Source organism: Citrus sinensis, chromosome 2 (genome assembly GCF_022201045.2).
Source record: "Citrus sinensis cultivar Valencia sweet orange chromosome 2, DVS_A1.0, whole genome shotgun sequence".
Taxonomy (NCBI): Eukaryota; Viridiplantae; Streptophyta; class Magnoliopsida; order Sapindales; family Rutaceae; genus Citrus; species Citrus sinensis.
The window spans coordinates 410050-431020 of NC_068557.1; the positions used below are offsets into that span (position 1 = coordinate 410050).

General features: G+C 33.4%; 1 protein-coding gene and 2 long non-coding RNA genes across 7 annotated transcripts; 2 read left to right on the forward strand and 1 right to left on the reverse strand.

Annotated features, from left to right (window-relative positions):
• Positions 1-299: 299 nt before the first annotated feature.
• LOC102615553 (protochlorophyllide-dependent translocon component 52, chloroplastic) lies at positions 300-13889 on the reverse strand. Of its 4 annotated transcripts, XM_052435202.1 has the most exons (8): positions 6124-6701; positions 5470-5657; positions 5214-5299; positions 4941-5125; positions 4639-4824; positions 2508-2695; positions 1986-2252; positions 300-944 (listed from the first exon to the last, which is right to left on the reverse strand). In XM_052435202.1, exons 1-7 carry the CDS (start codon positions 6652-6654, stop codon positions 1997-1999), a joined length of 1620 nt encoding a protein of 539 aa, XP_052291162.1. In that variant the 5' UTR covers positions 6655-6701; the 3' UTR covers positions 300-944; positions 1986-1996. The 4 variants fall into 4 exon arrangements, with proteins under 4 accessions (XP_052291162.1, XP_052291163.1, XP_006488911.1 ...); XM_052435203.1 differs by lacking the exons at positions 300-944; positions 6124-6701 and adding an exon at positions 13179-13860 and having other exon boundaries at positions 1935-2252; XM_006488848.4 differs by lacking the exon at positions 300-944 and having other exon boundaries at positions 1935-2252.
• Positions 13890-16408: 2519 nt separating this feature from the next.
• Positions 16409-17478, forward strand: LOC127900436 (uncharacterized). Its single transcript, XR_008052589.1, has 3 exons — positions 16409-16856; positions 17196-17239; positions 17341-17478. It is a non-coding gene; the product is annotated as an uncharacterized LOC127900436 (long non-coding RNA).
• A 1385-nt stretch (positions 17479-18863) lies between these two features.
• Positions 18864-20882, forward strand: LOC102614773 (uncharacterized). Of its 2 annotated transcripts, none has more exons than XR_371842.3 (4): positions 18864-18928; positions 19134-19210; positions 20393-20469; positions 20572-20882. It is a non-coding gene; the product is annotated as an uncharacterized LOC102614773 (long non-coding RNA). The 2 variants fall into 2 exon arrangements; XR_371843.4 differs by having other exon boundaries at positions 18871-18960.
• The last annotated feature ends 89 nt before the right edge of the window (positions 20883-20971 follow it).

A 20971-nucleotide genomic window follows, 5' to 3' on the forward strand; every position in this document is an offset into this window, starting at 1 on the left:
ATAATACGTATTAATGCCAATTAAATCATGAGGGGGGAATCCACACCTCATGAACCACGCTCTAATCAATATGGTGCTAAGGGCTTATCGTGCCAAATAATAATAACCTTATACTAGAGAGCCGGTGTAACCAAGGCGGTATCTAGACAAGACTATTATTATTTGTCGACGAGAAGTCAAAACATCCACAAAAATTAGAGGGGAAGAGAAAATAAATTTACCAAATTAAGCCCATGACACATGTTGAGACTTCACCTTCAACCCAAGCTTGAAAGAAAATTAGCCACTCATAATTGAACTAGGGGCAAAATAGAAATTTATTAAAATACGAAGAAAATACAAGATGGAGAGGGAATTACAGAAAATGGATCCCAAAAATGGATTTAGAGATATCAAATTAGGGGGGGGAGGCCCCCTTTTTATAGATACATGGAGTAAATCATGGCCATCGGATTAAAAACAGTTTGGACGCTCAGGATTGCGCCACGTCATCAGTCAACAGTCCACGGTTTGACCACGCGGATGAACAGTAACACGGTTTGACCCGACTTTGAACAGTAACGCGGTTTGACCCGGATGAACAGTAACGCGGTTTGGTTGAAAATAATCCTGTGTGATGCATGCACCGTACACGAGATTTTTCGTCCACTGATATGCTGCCACGTCACCATCAACAGTACATAAGAATTTTAGCCCAACAGGATCGTGACACCTCATCAGTCAATGCCACATCATCGGTCAATGCCACGTCATCGATCCGTCTATGTGAACAGTGTCGTGAACAGTAACGTAGACAGTACCGTATACGTGAATAGTACCGTACATGTGAATAGTGCCATTTTTCCTTTTATGCTCCTCCTAAGGTTTTCGACCGTCCTGAGTTCAAAAGTGATGTCCGTTTTGCCGTCTGATCTCTCCTTTATTGTGAAATGACTATAATGCCCCTAAAATACATAAAATACTTAATTAAAATAAAACACATGCAATTAAATCACAAGAAGGTTAAATATATAAAAGTAAGGGTTGTTAGTAAGACTTAAAATGTAAAATGACGGTTTTCTCCTTTATAAATATGCATTTTCTAACACTCAACAATGACATCTCCTCATTAGTATTAGGATATATGAGAGATTCAGTAGTGAGCCATTCCCAAAAATCACAATGCTTCACTCCACAATGCTTCCACTTGCATGACCAAGACATTGCATTAGGATTTTGCAATGTAGTTGACACCATAGCCACTGCCTGCACGCCACACTTGCAATATTTTGGCTGGCATTTCACTTTTTTGTATCTTTTGAATTCATTGACAGCAGAACTTGATGCTTCACTAGAGGCCATTTTCAAATGAGAGTATTTTTTATTGTATTTGAAGTGAATGTTAAGAGTGTGGTGAAAGAGAGTAGGGGTGTGCTGCTGGTTTTTGGTTATAAAGGGATAGCAAATTTTTTGTTTGTTACAATGTAATGCACGGTTGATTTTTGGTTATAAAGGGGTGGCGAAGTTTTTGGTTGTTGCAAGGAAATGTGTTGCTGATATAGCTCATTATATAGCCAAAAAATACAACTGTTATTGTCTCTAACGGATCTATTTTTCTTTGCTTGGTTTGTGGGGTATTTATGTCTTTTTGCGTTTTTTTTTAGTTTTAAGGGCATATTTGTCATTTCGCAACAATTCTGTTAGTTTGCAAACGGTGGCTAACGGAATAGTGGTGGGTAGATATATTTTGGTATTTTTGGGTGGATGAGTGATACACCTTGAAAGTGTTGTAATATGTTTGATAAAAGTGCATCTTTAGGGTACACGAATGATAATTTTCCTAAATTTTATTCAACATTATGACCAATGTAAACTTATATACGACTATTTTTTAAGACACAATATTTTTTAAAATAAAATTTATCAGTTTTTAAATTGATTTTGCTCACGGCAGATTATTTCAACGCTATAAGTAATAGCAATTATTTTAAAAGTTACAGTATTACCAATGCTAAACTTAGCGAAGAGCATGATTGTAGTCATGATAATGAAAGGTTTTGTAGACAAAGTGAGACAACCATTTTGAAGCTGCAAAGCAGATTACTGCAAATGACACGATCGTAGCTCTTGTAGCCATTGACATGGCGTTCTGCTTGGTTGCAGCAACAATCCCAACTGAAACAACAGAGACGACTTGCAGTATGACCTCAAGTGCATTGAGACTCTTGTGTGCAGCATTGCAACTTTTGCAGTTCACCACATGAGACCAGTACCTGAAAATTTGAATAAAGTTCCTTTAATTAAGCACAAGATCTTACGTTTTAATGGGGTCACAGCAAACTTTATATTGTTCCCGTTTTCAAGGCATTGCATAAGAATTTTGGCAAAAACACAAGAGAAAATGTTTCCCAAGCCTGAAGAAATAAATAATGCTTCTTTTAAAAATCCATAAATCCCTGCTCTTTCTTCAAAACCAAGAACTACAGGGCGTTAAGGGATTCAAGTTTATTGAAGTGAAGCCCAAATACCTGTCCATGAGCTGTTCTCTTGGCAGTGTTGGTGGAAGAGTTGCATCGAATTTTCCTCCCCAATTGAATTGGCCACCGGAATATTTTTTTAACCACATCCTGAAACCAACTACCAGGTTATCGGATTTTGTTGGCACAAAACAAGCTTTCTGCCAATTAGCAGGGCCAACAGCCATTATCTTTCGCTCCTGCAGGGAGAAACCAAAGTCAGGTAACAATATGTTGCAGAGAATTTTATTCGCGGCTAGAAACAACGGAGAAGCTATTCATTTCTTTTATCGTAGGAAAGTAGTATTTAAATCAACAAAGTGTTATTTTAATCAACACTTTCTATTGAGAAGAAAAACAAAAATATGCTTTTCGGATGGTGTCACAATCAATCTAGTAAAATGAAATGGTTGACGAGTCTAATATCTGAGTTTGAGGCCTAGACTGGAGGAGCAGGGGTTGTTTGATTTTTTTTTTCTCAGTTTGAATCTTAATTGTTTTATGATATTTACTGTCTTTTTTTTATTACTTATATCTAATTATAAGATGTTTAGATCTAAATACAAAAAGTTAAATACTACAACTTTTATCTAAATTGTAAAATATTTAAATGTAATTTTAATATTCTCTCTCGTTAATATTCATATTAAATAAATTTATTCCCTATCATATAAATAATTTTATTATTTTTTATTTACCTTTTTTTGGTTATATACATGTATTCAACTATATATATATATATATTGTGAATTAGAATTTTGAACATAATCGAACTTTAGATGAGTGTGTTTTATAATAGACCTATCCAGGGGCGGATCTAGCATGTGACTAGTGGGGGCTTGAGCCCCCACTGGCAAAATAAAAAATTAAAATTAAAAAAGAAAAATATTTTAGTTTTTTAATTAACCCCCATAAAAAATTTATTAAAATAATCACTATAAATTATAAATCTCCATAAAATTTAAATTTGAACTTTTAAGAATTATAAAAACTTATAGTTTAATTAAAAATAATGATAGTCCACCACTCAAAATATTTTCAATTCTAAAAAATAGGATTAATTCTTCCAGTCTCTATAATAATACTAGAGCGAACATTTTCAGTAATGAAACTCATGAAAAATCATTTTTGGAATCATATGGGATAAATGATAGCTTGATTGTTTATATACGAAACAATAAATTTAATAATATTGATAATGAGTCAATTGTATAACATTTTTAAAATATAAAAATGCGCAGAGAATAATTATAAATGTACTAGCAAATATTTTATATATTTAAAATTTTAATTTTTCATATTTTATTATTATCTAATTTAGCCCCCGGTAAATTATTTTTTTAAATCCGCCACTGGACCTATCTCTTGGTATTTATATTTGCCATTTTTATAATAGATTTTGAATTTTATTTAATACATTAAATTTAATTCAAATGATTAAACAATCTTTAATTGACATATGTAATTAAAAAAATCAATATAATATACTAAAAATAACAACATAAGTATCATATATTGTGTGTTAGATACATATTTTATTTTTCGTGCTCTGTTAAGGAAAACATTATTAAATTTTTTTTACTAATCAAATAATTTATTTACAACTTGTCATGTGTTTAATAAAAAAAAATATAAGTATTGTTAATATTTATGATGTTATATATTTCAAAATATCATATTTTATTTATTTATTTATTTATTGAACTGGGGCTCTAAAAAGAGCTAAAGAAGAACAGAACGGGGGTGAGAAACCCCGTAAAAGTTATGAAGCAAAAGAGACCTAACACCTAGAGGTGGGGCAGTGTACACAAGAAGGCCAAAAGGAAGAGAAAAAGTGAGGTTCGCCATATAATCTACAACGAAATTGGCTTCTCTATAGATATAGAAGATGTCATTTTTTTTTTTAATAACACTTATATTCATATATCAAAATAAGAAAAATAAACATGTTATTCATATATATATATATATATATATATATAGAGAGAGAGAGAGAGAGAGAGAGAGAGAGATTTATTCACTCATTGAAATTTCAGACAAAATAAATAAATGCTACCTAGCACTCCAATTTAACGCCAATCCACCCGGCATGTTCCAAAAACTTTAGATTAAAATTATTTTAGCATACAGAGATAGGAATCACCTCAACGTGAAGCAGGCATAAATCTGAATCCAGAATTAGGTTCTGTCCAATATGAAATATCCACCGCGGAACAACTTTGTCTATCCAAATCTGGAAGTTTCTTGGGAAGGCCCAGATTACTCTGCTGTTACCCGGACTTACTGGAGCACAAATAAAAATCATAGCTACTCTTCGTTGCTTCAGCTTCTGCACCGATCGAAATTTATATGGACAAACAATGCGGGAGCAACATAGAATAGGGGGTGAAAAGAGTGCAAAATTCTATCCGTCAGCTGAGCATTACGAAACATATTGACTCTTACCTCTTCGGCTCCTCCCGATGATGCAGATCCATTTTCCTGATTCTCCAGAAGATCAAAATAAACAACAAAGACACAAGGTGCCAAAAATTTGGCACTTTCCGAATCCTGCTTTGCAATGAAACCATTTATGTCTATTTTCTCGAAACTTATTTTGATTGGTCTTCCCCCTTCTCTATCGAGCATCACTGTAAAGAAAATTTAGCATTAGCTAATGGGTTTTATTAATATAGTTGACGTAAACGTAAAACAAGGTTTATCCAGGAATTTATCAACCTTTGGGTTTCCTCGTACGCATCATTCCGTAATGTGCATATGTAAGATGAGCAGGATCCATAAGATTTTCCATTAGGACCTCATATCTGAAAATGCAATTTACTTACACTTAGAAAAAGCTGTTAACTTGCATTTACCCGGCTGTCATTACACTTGAGTTCAACTAGTTTTCTTAATGATTGTTGCCAAATATCAATATGGTACAAATTCAAACTGGAATTTCAAATTAAAAATGGAAAACCGGATCACTGCATACCCATAAGGAACATCCCTGCTTCCAAACATTTTTGTAAATGACGGGTCATCGAGTTCCGGGATGTGAGGAGGTTTCTTAGTCTTGATAATATCCTTGCACTGAGGAGCAATATCTGGCCAAAACCATAGGATGCCATTCTGTACGGCACTTGGATAAACAGCTGCACATGCTTTCTTGGATGTGTGGACCTGCGTATTTTGATAAATAAGTCAGTAAAAATTAAAGCAATCAGCCACCCAGCAAAGTAGAATTCTTAACAACTTCTGCATGCAAGAACGAAAATCAATACTAGATTGCAGAAAAATCACTACAAAATTTTATCAAGCAGGAAATGGAATCATAACTCATGTATTCTGCTTATCTTTCGTTGTTTCCTCACAATCAAACTGAAGACGAGAGGTGTGGTGGCTTTATCAAACATTAAATTAGCTACAGTTCTTTCAGAATTAAACGTATCCCATTGGAATTAGGCCCTTGACCTATTTTATTACTTCCAGTCTTTTAGTCCTTCAGGGAATCTAATTAGACCAAAATATAGCAAGGAAGTAGCATCTCACTCTAGACGTAATCAAGAAAACCGCAAAAGCATACATAGCAGCATAAAAAATAATAAAACATATGAATGTGATGCAAAAGTGAAGCAATCGATGTTACCGGGGGGCCGTCTGGGGGAGCCTGAGGGATAAATTTACAGTCACCCGAGCCACTGAAGCACCAGCCATGATACGGACACTGAAGCCGTCCCCATTGATCAATTCTTCCTTCTGACAAAGGAGCCAATCTGTGAGGACAAGCATCGGCAAAGACTCTCCATTCATTCTCATTCCTGTCCCACCAAACCACGACATCAAGCCCCAACACTTTCTTTGCATGGGGGACTCTCTTGTCCAAATCACACACCGGCATCAATGGATACCACTGTGAGAACCAATCAAATTTTTCCTCTTGTGAGTTAGTTTCAGGCTCTGTCTCTGGTGGGTCTGTGGCTTCAGTTGAAACTTGAGATGATGGTGATAAGGTGGTGAAGAGTTTGGATGGTTTTGATGAGAAAGATGATAAAGTGGATAGTGGACTGAAGTGGAAGCTTAAGAGCTTGGGCTTAGCAGTGAAGTGGGTTCTGTTGTACTTAAGTTTTAATGGAGTGTTATAAAATGGTGAAACTGAGGAGAGTAAGAGAGCTTCCATGGCTGCATGCAACACCTTACTCTGCACAAAAATCGAGATCAAGCAAGGTTAGAACTCGAGATAATTATAGCTAATTGCGAATGAACGTGCGCCACATGAGTCATGATCAGTGGACTCTGACCGTGACGCTGAAAAGTCCAACATAAATTAATGCGTCTCTTATGTTTGTGTCTTTCATTTCATTTCCTTGTAGTTGAATCAGTCAACATTTGTTGAGTCCAACTGAATAAGTCAGGAGTCGTTGAGTGATTTAATAGCGCTATACAAGTAGTGTGAATGGATGCCACAAAATTATTCAATAGCTAAGCCGTTTTATTTGACTGCTACGGGGGCCAAGGCTCCTCACTATGCTAAACAGCCTCCGTAGATTATCTGCCATCGAAAATTCGCCGGAAAAAAAGAGCACGTCCCCTCAATACCAGATTCAATTTTTATTTGTTCATGTATGAGGATAATGAGATGAGTTGGCTAGCTTTTGCAAAATATTTGTAGAGTAATTGTTAAGGTCAAAATTATGTTTTAGGATTTCTTTTTTTTTATTATTATTATTTGAAAATTGGAATTTTATTTAAGAAAAAAGCATAATTTTATCAAATTATAATTATGTTTGTGTAAGGCGACGCATTTACTCGATTTATAAGTTTTGTTGAATTTTTATTAATTTTCTTTTGGCACTTTAAAACAAACATTTTACATTTTTTTTTATATTTTGTAATATTTATGGAAAACATTCTGTATGAAGAACATTTTTGCATCTCTTTACTAGCGTACATGCATTATTCATGGTTAAGTTACACCTAAATTAATGGGTGAATTGCATTTTTCCTTGAGAATTAATATTAGACATGCGAAATTATGAACTTTTTAATTTTATGGGCAACAATGTTGACTATATAAATGAGATGGTTTTTAGTTACAACTAAATGAATTATTTTGGAAGCGTATGTTTAACTAATTAGACTAAAATTAATTTCAAAAATAAAAACTTGACTTGTTTTGGTCAAAATTGACTAAAATTAATTTCTATTATCTTAGTCATGTAGGACATGCATAAGATAATGGACTATTTTTACTATAAATTATGTTGAAATAATGTATCGTATGTGTTAAGTCACCGACCATATTAAGTAGTTAATGATACGATTCAACATTACTAGTAATATCATGGTAAATGAAAATATCACCTAATAATTAAAGTTTTAAATTCCTCTCAGAAATTAAAAAAAAAATTGAATTAGCAGGTGTGACTTTTCTTTTGAAATGACATTACATGAACTAGCATTGCTAATCAAAACATATCATAAATTGAAATAAATTTCTTTTCTTTTTTTTTCTTCTCTATAACTTTTGCTCATTTACATTGAAGACCCAAATAGTCGCTGGTGTGGGCTCGGCTGCGGAGCCCACGCCAGATTTTGGATAGAAATCATCAAAGGCTAAAAGTAGACCATCTCATTTGTCAATTTCCACCATTTTCTTAAGTAAATATATACTTTGTATCATTAGTAATGTGTCATTAGCAATTAATTGACATGTCTTAGCCTCTTAGGCGCCAATTGGTTTTAGCTTTCATTATTGATAAGATAATATTACATCACCAATTAAATGTTGACACATCATTGTTCATATCATTTGGGGTGTAAATTATTTATTCCAATTGTATATTTGTAGCATAACTCTTTCTTATATACACCTACTTAGAAGTTCTTTAATCTATTTTTTTCTTATATCTTCAAGCAAGAATATTAAAAGGACATTGTCGTTGGATTTCGATTCATGCTTTTACAGTCTTCTAGTAAAGAAAAAAGATCGAGAAAAGATAATGGAAATTTATATATCAACAGCCAATTGAATAAGGAATGAGATCAACTAAAAAAAACAGTAGCAGAAGTAGTCCAATAACTATTTTATAAATTTAGGAAAAGAATAAAATGTATATAGACTCAGCTTTCCTTTAAAATATTTGTTTGGTATAATTTATCTAACGGCTATAAGTACTTATTTAATTTTATAAGCTCTTTTTAAATTAGTTATTAGTGTTTTTTTAGTTTATCTTTTTCAGTTCAAATAAGTTAATTTGCCTCCATTAACAAAATCTGGAATTTGAGCTTTTATGAATGGAGATTAAAGAACTTTTAAATACATATATATATATCAACAATTCCTGAAGAACATTTCATTAATTACATAATACCCTTATTTATATATAAAACCTACATAATAACAATTAATTGCCACCATTTGATAAAAAACTAACTGCTGCTACTTCTCTTTTTTTTTGGTTCTAATGAGATTGCCGCCGCTTTACTTATTTTATACAAAACCTTACACAAAATAAATTATTGCCATCATTTGATAGAAAACTCATTGTCACAACTTTGGTGAGGTGCATAGCAGGCATCGATGTTTCCCTCATCACTGTTAAAATAAATCTAGTTTATTAGAAATATGATGAACACATTTCACTATGCTACTATTTGATATTTGATACTTGCTACAGTTTTCATTCTTCTTTTTATTATCTTATTCAAGAATGCATGCCAATTATTAATTTATATTTGAAATTCATTTCATCTTCATTTTATTTGTGCATTATGTTTTTCATGTAATAATATTACATATCCTTTGTCTAGAATCGTTACTGTTGCAAAGGAAAAGTAAATCAAAGGCAGATTGGGATGATGTTACCACTGGTGCTTTTATTAAGATTTGTATGAGTGAGACATTAGCTTGGAATCAAACCAAATAGTCACTTTAATATGATTGGGTGGAAAAGTCTCGTTGCTAATTTTTATTCTATGACCAATGGAGATTATGAATAGAAACATTGAAAAATAAGTGGGACATCCTAAAATAGATTGGCAACTTTGGACAAACTTGCTGAGAATGAAATTGGTTTAGGATGGGATGTTGTAAAACAGACAAATACTACTAGCGATGACTGATGGGAGAGAGGATTGAAGTTGCAAATTCTAACCTTCTTATTTTTTGGTGTACTAGGAAATGATTTTAGGAGCAATTTAGACATATTTTTAACACATAATCCTTTTGTATTATTGTAGGAGATTCTCAAAACAATTAAAATTCGTTATAAAGGCTTGAGAAATGTTGACCAATTAGAAATTTTGTTTAAAGATATTGTTGCGCCATCTATGGGTTTTGTACCAAATGATGGTGATATTTAACCATCTAATTAATATGCTAGTAAATATAATAATACATATTTTTAGGAGAAGAATGTCAATATTGAACTAACTAATTTTGATGGGTTAGAAAATATTGAGACTACACATGATAACGGAAGGAAAAGAAAATTATCAATTGGAGTAAATTAGTGTGTAATGAGTTAGACTTTTGCAAAAATTTTGTAGAGTAATTATTAAGGTCACAATTTTGTTTTGGGATTTCTTTTTTTAATTATTTAAACAATGGAATTTTATTTAAGAAAGGTATAATTTTATCAACCTGGGTGTTAGGAACTTTTTTTAATAGAATATGTGTTAGGATTCTAATTATATGAAGTAGTGAAATTCTAATCTTATGAAATTATTGAAAAACAAAACAACTAATTCTTTAAATTGTGGATTGATTTCTCGCAATTGATTCAAATTAGCCTTTTATATTCATGGCGTATGACACTGTGTCCAAATCACCCACCAACATCACTAGATACCATTGTGAAAACTAGTAAAAATGTTCTTCTTGTGTTCATTCTGAAGCCGTGGTTCAGTTGTGTATACGTTTTCTCTTGCAATTGTTAATGGTGATGATAATGTACTTACAATTACAACTGCTAATGGTGATGATAATTATATGTTTTCTATTACAACTGCACTTTCTAATTTCACTTGATCAAAATGTTTGCATACAAGCTACATTCCAGTATTTACGTACAGAAAAATAAGTTGTATTTACATATTCTAATTTTCGACGTTAAATGCTAAGCTCAGCGAAGGGCATGATTGTAGTCATGATAATGAAAGGTTTTGTAGATGAAGTGAGACAACCATTTTGAAGCCGCAAAGCAGATTACTGCAAATGAGATGATTGTAGTTCTTGTAGCCATTGACATGGCATTCTGCTTGGTTGTAGCAACAATCCCAATTGAAGCAATGGAGACGACTTGTAGCGTGACCTCAAGTGCGCTGAGACTCTTGTGTGCCGCATTGCAACTTTTGCAATTCACCACATGAGACCAGTACCTGCAAATTTGAATAAAATTCCTTTAATTAAGTACGAAATCTTATGTTTTAATGGGGTCACAACAAACTTCACAGTGTTCCCGTTTTCAAGGCATTGCATAAGAAATTTGGCAAAACACAAAAGAAAATGTTTCTCAAGCTTGAAGAAACAAATAATGCTTCTTTTAAATATCCATAAACCTCTGCTCTTTATATGAGTTTCAAAACTGGGAACTACTGTAAAATCCCATGACATGGTGTTAAGGGGTTCAAGTTTATAAAAGTGAAGCCCAGATACCTGTCCATGAGCTGTTCCCTGGGCGGTGTTGGTGGAAGAGTCGCATTGAATTTCCCTCCCCAATTGAATTGGCCACCGGCATATTTTTTTAACCACCTCCTGAAACCAACTACCAGGGCATCGGCTTTTGTTGGCACAAAACAAGCTTTCTGCCAATTAGCAGGGCCAACATCCATTATCTTTCGCTCCTGCAGAGAGAAACAGAAGTCAGGTAATTCACAGCCAGAAACAAGAAAGAATCTATTAAATTCTTCTATTGTAGGAGAGTAGTATTTAAGTGAATACCTTCTATTGAGAAGAAAAACAAAAATATGCTTTTTGGATGGTGTCACAACCAATCTAGTAAAATGAAATGGTCGACGAGTCTCAAATCTGAGTTTGAGGCCTAGACTAGCAGTAGACTTGAACGCCAATCCACTCAGCATTTTCAAAAAACTTTAGGTTAAAATTATTTTAGCATACAGAGACAGGAATCACCTCAACGTGAAGCAGGTATAAATCTGAATCAAGAATTAGATTCTGTCCAATATGAAATATCCACCGCGGAACAACTTTGTCTATCCAAGTTTGAAAGTTTCTTGGGAACGCCCATATTAATCTGCTGTGACCAGGACTAACTGGAACACAAATAAAAATCAGAGCTGCTCTTTGTTGCTCCAGCTTCTGCACCAACCGAAATGTATATGGATAAAAGAAAGCCCAAACAGCATAGAATAAGAACTGAAAAGAGTGCAAAATTCTACTGTCAGCTGAGCATAATGAAACATATTGACCTTTACCTTTTCGGCTCCTGCTGATGATGCAGATCCATTTTCTTGATCCTTCATAAGATCAGTATAAGCAAAAAAGATACAAGGTGCCAAAAATTTGCTACTTCCCCACTCCTGCTTTCCAATGAAACCATTTATGTCTATTTTATTGACACTCATTTCAACTGGTCTTCCCCCTTCTCTATCGAGCTTCACTGTAAAGAAAATTTAGTATTAACTAATAGGTTTTATTCACGAAGAGAATATAAATGACTTAAACGTAGAACAAGGTTTATCTAGGAATTTATCAACCTTTGGGTTTCCTTGTACGCATCAATCCGTAATGTGCATATGGAACATGAGCAGGGTCCATAAGATTTTCCAATAAGACCTCATAACTGAAAATGCAACTTACTTGCAATTAGAAAAAGTTGTTAACTTGCATTGACCAGGTTGTCATTACACTTAAGTTCAACTAGTTTTCTTAATGACTCTTGCCAAATATCAGTATAGTACAAATTCAATCTAGAATTTCGTGTGCTAACTCGCTCAAATTAAAATGGAAGACTGGATCATTGCATACCCATAAGGTATATCTCTGTTCCCAAACAATTTTGTGAATGACGGGTCATCTAGTTCCGGGATGTGAGGAGGTTTCTTAGTCTTGATAATATCCTTGTACCGAGGAGCAATATTTGGCCAAAACCATACGATGTCATGCTGGACGGTACTTGGATAAACTGCTGCACATGCTTTCTCGAATGTGTGGACCTACATATTTTGACAAATAAGTTGGTAAAAATTAAAGCAATCAGCCACCCAGCAAAGTAGAAATCTTAACAACAACTGCATGCAAGAACAAAAAATCAAAACTAGATTGCAGAAAAATCAAAACAAAATTTTATCAAGCAAGCAATGGAATCATAATTCATGTATTCCCCTTATCTTTCATTGTTCCTTCACAATTAAACTGAAGATGAGAGGTGTGGCGGCTTTACCAAACATTTAATTAGCTACTGCTCTTTCAGAATTAAACGTATCCCCTTGGAATTAGACCCTTGACCTATTTTATTACTTCCAGTCTGTAAGTCCTTCCGGGATAGCTTTCGGGCAAAAAACGCGCTGAAGCGCAACAATTATAAACAAACAAACTCTATGCCTAGAAGAGATTCTAATTGGACAAAACTATAGCATCTCACTCTACACATAAGCGAGACAACCGCAAAAGCATCTATAGCAACACAAAACATAATAAAACATATGAATGTGATGCAAAAGTGAAGCAATAGATGTTACCGGGGGGCCGTCTGGGGGAGCCTGAGGGATAAATTTACAGTCACCCGAGCCACTGAAGCACCAGCCATGATACACACACTGAAGCCTTCCCCATTGATCAATTCTTCCTTCTGACAAAGGAGCCAATCTGTGAGGACAAGCATCAGCAAAGACTCTCCATTCATTCTCATTCCTGTCCCACCAAACCACGACATCAAGCCCCAACACTTTCTTTGCATGAGGGACTCTCTTGTCCAAATCACACACCGGCATCAATGGATACCACTGTGAGAACCAATCAAATTTCTCCTCTTGTGAGTTAGTTTCAAGCTCTCTTTCTGGTGGGTCTGTGGCTTCAGTTGAAACTTGTGACGATGGTGATAAGGTGGTGAAGATTTTGTATGGTTTTGATGAGAAAGATGATAAAGTGGACAGGGAACTGAACTGAAAGCTTAAGAACTTGGGCTTAGTGAAGTGGGTCTTATTGTACTCAAGTTTGAATGTAGCGTTACAAAAAGGTGAAACCGAGGAGAGTCTAAGAGCTTCCATGGCTGCATGCAGCACCGTTCTCAACACAAACTAGAGATCAAGCAAGATTAAAACTTGAGGCAATTATTGATAGTTGTGAAACGAACACGAGTCATGCCATGAGTCATGATCAGGGAACCGTGAGCTTGAGGCTGCAAATTGCCCAACATGAAGGAATGACGCAATTTTTATTTGTTGTTTTCTGAAGCATATATATGAGGATAATCTGATGACAGGTGTGAATTAATGTGAAATGAGTTGGCTTTTGCAAAATATTTGTTGAGCAATTATTGAAGTCAAAATTATGTTTTAGGATTTTTTTTTTAATTGCCTGAACGATGGTATTTTTTTTAAGAAAATGACATAATTTTAATTATGTGTTAGGATTCTGAGTATAAAAAATAGTGACAGTTTAATCATACACAATTATTTTAAAAAAAAATTAATTCTTCAAATTGTGGATTGATTTCTCATAATTGAATCAAATTAGCCTTTTATATTCGTGAAATGTTGGCACTCTGTGTCCAAATCACACACCAGCATCACTAGACAACCTTTGTGAAAACTAGTAAAAATTTTCCTCTTGTATTCATTGTGAAGCTGTAGCTCAGTTGTGTCTATGTTTTCTATTGCAGCTGTTAACAGTGAGGTTATATAATGTTCTGAAATTTTATGGAATTTAAAGTAGTGGAACAGAGAATATATAAGAGCTTCCGTGGCTGCAAAAACTTTTAAAATAAAACTTTCAATTTAAAGGGTTACAGATGTGACATTCATATATCATTAGTCACAATCTTGTTAATTATGGGTGTACCGTTCCTTGCATTCAGAAGAGCCAAACCCTCACAGTTGTAACATGTATCCACCTCATCCGCTTCAAACTTGAAATGCCAAACTACACTTGTCTGTGCAGCAATCTCTTGGAATTGTCTTTAATTTCATTTTTATGCAGATTTTTTTTTCACAATCCAGATTATTATTTTTAAATTTCAATATTTTCTTATTCTTTTAAGTAGATGTCCGTTAAAAGTTCTGTTAGGAGTTTATATTATGAAAAGGTGTTCGTTATAGACTCATCATATAAAACGTAAAGCTGTTGAGAAAAAAAGGAGATACAATCTCGTTAGATGGTGGAGTTCTGTTCCAACATATAACGAGATAATATGTCATTCTCTCTCTACAATTGAGTTTTATACGATGAGTCATATCGAACACCTTTTGACAAACAAGCTCAGTAAAAACTTTTAAAGGACATCATCAACTTGCGAGAATAAGAAACTATCAGAATTTAACAATAAATCCGAGTAGTCAAAAAAAAAAAAAAAAACAAAACTTGTTCTTGCATCCACATAGCTTGGTGCTTGAACAGAGAATATATGATGCCTGCAAACAGACGTATCAAACTCCATTTGTAAGAGATTCAATTTATGTACCATTTCATATATAATGAAATTGGACCCATGTCACAAAAGTTGGCAAAATATTAATTAATCACCTCAAATACCCTTAAAAACACCAAAACAAACAAACCCAGCAAGAAAAATAACCAATGCAGAGAATGTTAGATATATACATATACACCAGAAGTTCTTCTGGAAAAATCAGCCCACCAATCCAAGAGCTGAGATTGTGACATAAAAAATCAACACCAGTAGCAGCCTCTTTCAAAAGCACACTTCTTTGGTGAATCTTGCAAATTACTACTAAGGCAAATGGTTTCGGGGCTCTGAGCTTTGTGCTTCGAAAGTTGAAACATTTATGGATGGGAGGCTTGGTGCCTCATTTAATATCCTTAATGTCTTAAGTAAGGTTAGGTGTAACCAAGAGGTTTAATTGTTAGAAATTGGTATTTTTTGGAATTATATGAGATTATTGTTCATATTATAACTCATATTATAACTCATACTGATTGCTTAGATTCTAATCATCTCTAATATGTAAGAGACATTTATTCTACTCATATTTTATTAAAAAAAAAGACTATTTTTACTCAATTATTTTCTATAATTGAAAAAGATATTACGCCCCATGGGTTCGAACCACTTGTGAGTGCTGTGACTCTGCTAAGTTTTGATCAAAAAGTAAATGAGCCTAAATATTTTTCTTTGACTTTTTAATACTTAATCTATCTACCGTGTGTCTGTGTGTGTGACTGTGAGTAAATATATAACTTGACGGGCGACCTGACTCAAATAATTTTAGAAATATATTTATATCTCGAGATGTATAGTACAACTTTTGCTTATAAATATATGAATTGATCTGACTCTCAATAACTTTTAGATTATAATGTATTACTAAAATTACAATTTAAAAAAAAGGGCAAAAAATAATTAAACTTGCAAGAGTTATGGTAGGAAATGGAAAAATAAAAATAAAGGCCAGCAGCAGCAGCAGCAGGTCAGCGCAATTAATGACTGTTGAAATGATAAGTGTTTGATGAAAGTAACTTAGTGTTTGATGATATGCCTGTGAGTTTACGATTTTGCGGGAAGCAACAATTACAATATTCTAAGACTCGGTAAGTGCAAATCATCAGCCTCAGGTCGTTGTAGACACTCAAAAGCAAGAAGCTTCGTGGAAATATCATAGTGATAAGGTTGACGACGACTCACCACTGCCGTTGAGAAGCAACAGACTGTACCCTTTATAGACAAGATCCCCTCATTCATATTAACTGTTGTTATTCTATACTAAATCTAGGCCGTTGATCCAGGTATATAACAGCTGTAATATAATATAATCTAGCACACTCTCCCTCATGACTAAAGGGCCATGTAAGTTAACATTTGTTATGTATGTTGATTTTGCGGAAACATTTACGGTGAGTTCACATTCCGGATTGAGGAATTGGAATCCATAATTGGAATAGTTGACAATGTTTAAAGTAAAAGAAGGAATCATAATCAAAAGGTCATTGATTCCCACCTTCGGAATAAATCTGCTCTCTAACAAAATTCATAAACCTGGATTTATCCTTGGTTAAAAAAAAAAGAGAGAAAAAAAATAGCACGGTCGATTGATAAGAACCAGAAGCCATGATCGTTGCATGCCAGTCGTCGAACTTAGCAGAGCCGGTCGTCGTGCACCACTGTCGCACACAATCCTGTCAAACAGAGCAGAGCCTTGCACCGATGCAAATCATCAGCCTTGCACTAGTGATCGTCGCTGGTAGTATGCAGTACTCGTCGATTGTTGATTATTCAAATTATTATTAGTATTGTTGTTGTTGTTGTTGTTGTTATCGTTATCATTATTGTCATTATTATTGCTATCGTTATTGTTCTAAAACAATGTAAACAAATTAATGGAAGTAAAGTTCATTCCAATTCAGAATATTATAATTCAAGTAAACAACTTGTTTTAATTTCCATTCTATCTTATTTTGATTTTCATTTAGTAAATGTACCATCATATTAATCTTTCTGTCATTTTGCATTGCTGTTTTAACTGCATAACATTCTTGCAAATAATGCTTTAAGAATAAATGTTTGATACTCTCTCTTCTAGGGCTTCACATGGTGATGAAGTGTTCATTATGGGCCCAGCAAATGGTGAGTTTTTTTTTTTCATTTATTCTTTCGTAATAATTTTTATTCAAGCCGAATACTGGTTCAAATATTTATTTCTCTTTCTCTTACGGCAATTTTGGTAGGCTCCAAGGAATTACTAGAGCCAAACGGCGGGTGATCCCTCAATGTCGGATGGTATTGAAATAATGCTGCAGCTGATGATTTATGCTTGCATAGATCTATCCTCATACTATAATTTACATGTAAAAATATAATAATCAAATAAAAAGACATTTTATTTTAGTTTGGCGTCTTAATTTTCATAAACCCAATAATCTAATATCATAACGTTGACATGGGCTTCGTATTCACTTGCTTGTTTTTGCACACTCCATTTGCTCCTGTCACCGAGGTAATTAATTTCTACCTACCATGCTTGTACGAAAAGGTCCAAAACAGATGAGGTATGAAAAAGTTAAGTTAATTATTATACAGATTTAACTTCCGATCGAAATTAAGGTCTTTCATCCCAAAGCAGTAGCCTCAATGTTTGGACACATAGAGCTCCAAGATATTTGGACACTGAATAGCAGCTGGCTGCCTTAAAAGATTTATGATGCATTTATTAAACAAGAATTAGAATAGACATGAATTATAATGAACTGTCATGGAAATGAGGATTGAAAATCAAAATAAATTATTTACTTGAACTGTAAGAATTTAAATCGGAATGAACTGAATTGTCATTAATGTATTTACTTTGTCTCGAAATCAGAATGTGTTACAAATTATTAAAAAATCATTAATTAACTATTGTCATAATTATTATTTTGTATTTTAATTATTTTGATTATTTATTCAAAAATTATTATTATTGTTAATAATATATTAATTAATTATAATTTTTTATCATTAATAATAATAATAATAATCATCATCATCATCATTGACGAGTGACATCATTATCAACAACAAGCGGCATCGTCGGCATCATCATCGACAATGGCTGTTGCCATTGGATCATGCTATTGCTGTTGTTGCTTGAAAACGTTGCTACTATTGATGATTGACGACACTGCTTCAGTTGGACAATGCTGTTGTTGCTGCTTGATGACCAACGACGTTAATTTTGGAAGCAACGGTTTGGCAGAGATGAATTTTGGCTGTGTTTTTTTTTTTTTTAATTAAATGAGGGTATTTTTGGCCTTTTGAGATTTTGATAAAGGCAAATTGGGGAGTGTTGGGGATGGGAGACTAATTCCCACCCATTTGGGAGTCAGTCTTCCATTCTTCATTTCTAAATTGAGGTAGGTCCCATGATTCTGATTTTAATTTCCACTTCTATTTTACAAAATAAACTTCATCAATTATTCTAATTATGAATTCAGATTTTCCAATCCAGAAAGTAATCAGACCATGAAGATTCCAAGGGTCTTGTCATCAATGAAATTGTATTGCTCGAGTAGTCGACTTGCTACTGTCCGGCTGCAGGCACTAGGCAATTAACCAACCACCAAACGAGTCCTACATTTTCCTTTAATTAATGCCAAATTAATTAGATCATGTCCCCAGTATCCATAGGTTGGTGGGTGCAATTACTGAGTCTCACCAAAATACATTAGTTAATTATTAATGCCACTCAATAATACTCTTTCTCGTAACATCTTTTATTTATAGCCAGATCGATAGAGAGCATGCAGTTTCAAAACAGAAGAGCCAAAACCTGTAAATGTATGTTCTCTTGGCATGCATTTTAATTTCAGGTTTCACACTTTTAATTAAGTTTTCACTAAGCACCTAGTTTCCTTCGAATTCAATTCATTGTATCTGCAAGCCAATAATAATTACTATTATTATTATTATTATTCGCATGCAAAAGATAGTTTCTTTACAAGTTTTGTTTCTTACTATATTTTATTTTTTGGTTATATGGTAGGTTGACTTGAGTAATAATAGAGCGGAAGCAGCTGCCTTTGCAGAACAAACTGATACCAAACGAAGCAAGCAACATTGGTAAGATCAAGACTTTAAAAACTATTCACATGTTGGTAATTAGTTTCTTGTGTATTTTATCATGGGTCAGGCTACAGTGCAACTGTGATACCGTGCCACAGTTGCACCAGCCGTTAGATCCACTCAAATGAGTGGGGTCCACTTGAATAAGTGGGAATTCAACGGTTGGGTGCAACTGTGGCACGGTACCACAGTTGCACCACAGTTTTATCCTTTTATCATATATAATATATGTATACAGTGTTGTATCTGTTTTAGGTGTCTTTGTTTCTAAAATAACCAAAACGTAAATCTTTTGCCTACAAACAGAATCCAACTAGATTTGCTTAATGATATGTATATATGCTTAATGATGTGTCAAGAGTTAATTTAACAATTTTTCAAGAAAGGATATAGGAGATATGTATATATATATGCTTCTCGTTTTTGCTTTTTTACTGTCTTTATTTTTCTATTCCGTTAATTTAATGGTGAAACAAATTATATATATATATATATACAGTGGCGAAGCTAGCACTATTTTTTAGGGTGGGCTAGATTTTTTTTTAATTCAATTACTTCACAAAAAAATTATTCTATACAAAAGAAATTATTAAAATACACTAGACAAGTAAAAAATTAATAATAAAATTAAAAAAAATACAATGTAAATAAAAAAAATACTATCGACGAAATTTCGTCCTGCGATTCTTTAAAAAAGAAAACTCATATATTATCGTATTTGAATTATATTGTCTGCGATAATAATACATTAGATAATTATTAATTATTTTATCAAAAAAATTTGACAAAAGTATAAGCTAATAACTAATTCAAAAACAATATGAGCATGTGGGTGCGCCAAAGGCTGGCTGTCACTCATGAGGTGGCAACTTGATGACTTGAACAACTAAGTTTTAGGGAATTTAAAATTTAGATAATTGAATCAATTAGTTAGGGATTTGAGTTAATTTTTCAATTTAGAGAAAATAGATATTGACTATAATTATTAGTTATATTTTTATATTTTACTATAAGTTTTTTTTAAAACAATGTATAATTAATTAATATTTTTTTTCAAGAAACTAACCCGGGCTACAGCCCGGGTTAGCCTCCTCAAAGCTTCGCCTCTGTATATATATATATGTGCTTTTATCGCTGCTATTGATTCCAAATTCTTGCGTCGAATGAGTACACCATCAGGAGAATTATTTTGATTTTCATAAGCTGACGGAAGGTTTAAGATGGAAGTCAATTTAGTATACAAGCATAATCTAATGGTGAGTGTTTCTTTTTAGTTAGTATTTTTGTAGTAAGACTCTTGTTTTTATACTAACAGCTCAATATGTTTCTGAGTTGATGTTTAATGTTGTTTGTTTTAGGTTTTACATGGTGAAAAGGTGTTCGATATAGACTCAAACAATTTTCATTTGACGGTGAACCTCAAAGAAATACAAAATCATTAGAATTGAGGTCGTATATTATCCTGCAACCCATAAAAAATGATACCACTGAGCCATCGAGACTGAATCTCTTAAAAATAATACTTCTGAAGATTACATAATTAATTTCATCGGAACGTTTCCTTTCAATGTGTGTATTTCCAAATTTTATAGAGATGCCTATATGTCTGGTAAATGAATTTGAAATACAAATAAATTTAGGTGACAATCTTTGTGAGAATTATACAGTCCATTCGTTTTAGCTTCAATGGCCGGGGATTTATTTTTCATTTCGGTCTGAATGGTTTCGAATGTAAGCCATCAAGTTTTATTATGTAGC

What these genes read in the sequence shown, in the direction of transcription:
- LOC102615553 (XM_052435202.1), bottom strand. Translation starts at nt 6,654, where the DNA reads ATGGAAGCTCTCTTACTCTCCTCAGTTTCACCATTTTATAACACTCCA. An exon ending in CATCGGGAGGAGCCGAAGAG is followed by an intron (nt 4,825 to 4,940) that starts GTAAGAGTCAAT and finishes CGATCGGTGCAG; the next exon opens with AAGCTGAAGCAACGAAGAGT. An exon ending in TATGCCTGCTTCACGTTGAG is followed by an intron (nt 2,696 to 4,638) that starts GTGATTCCTATC and finishes TTCTCCCTGCAG; the next exon opens with GAGCGAAAGATAATGGCTGT.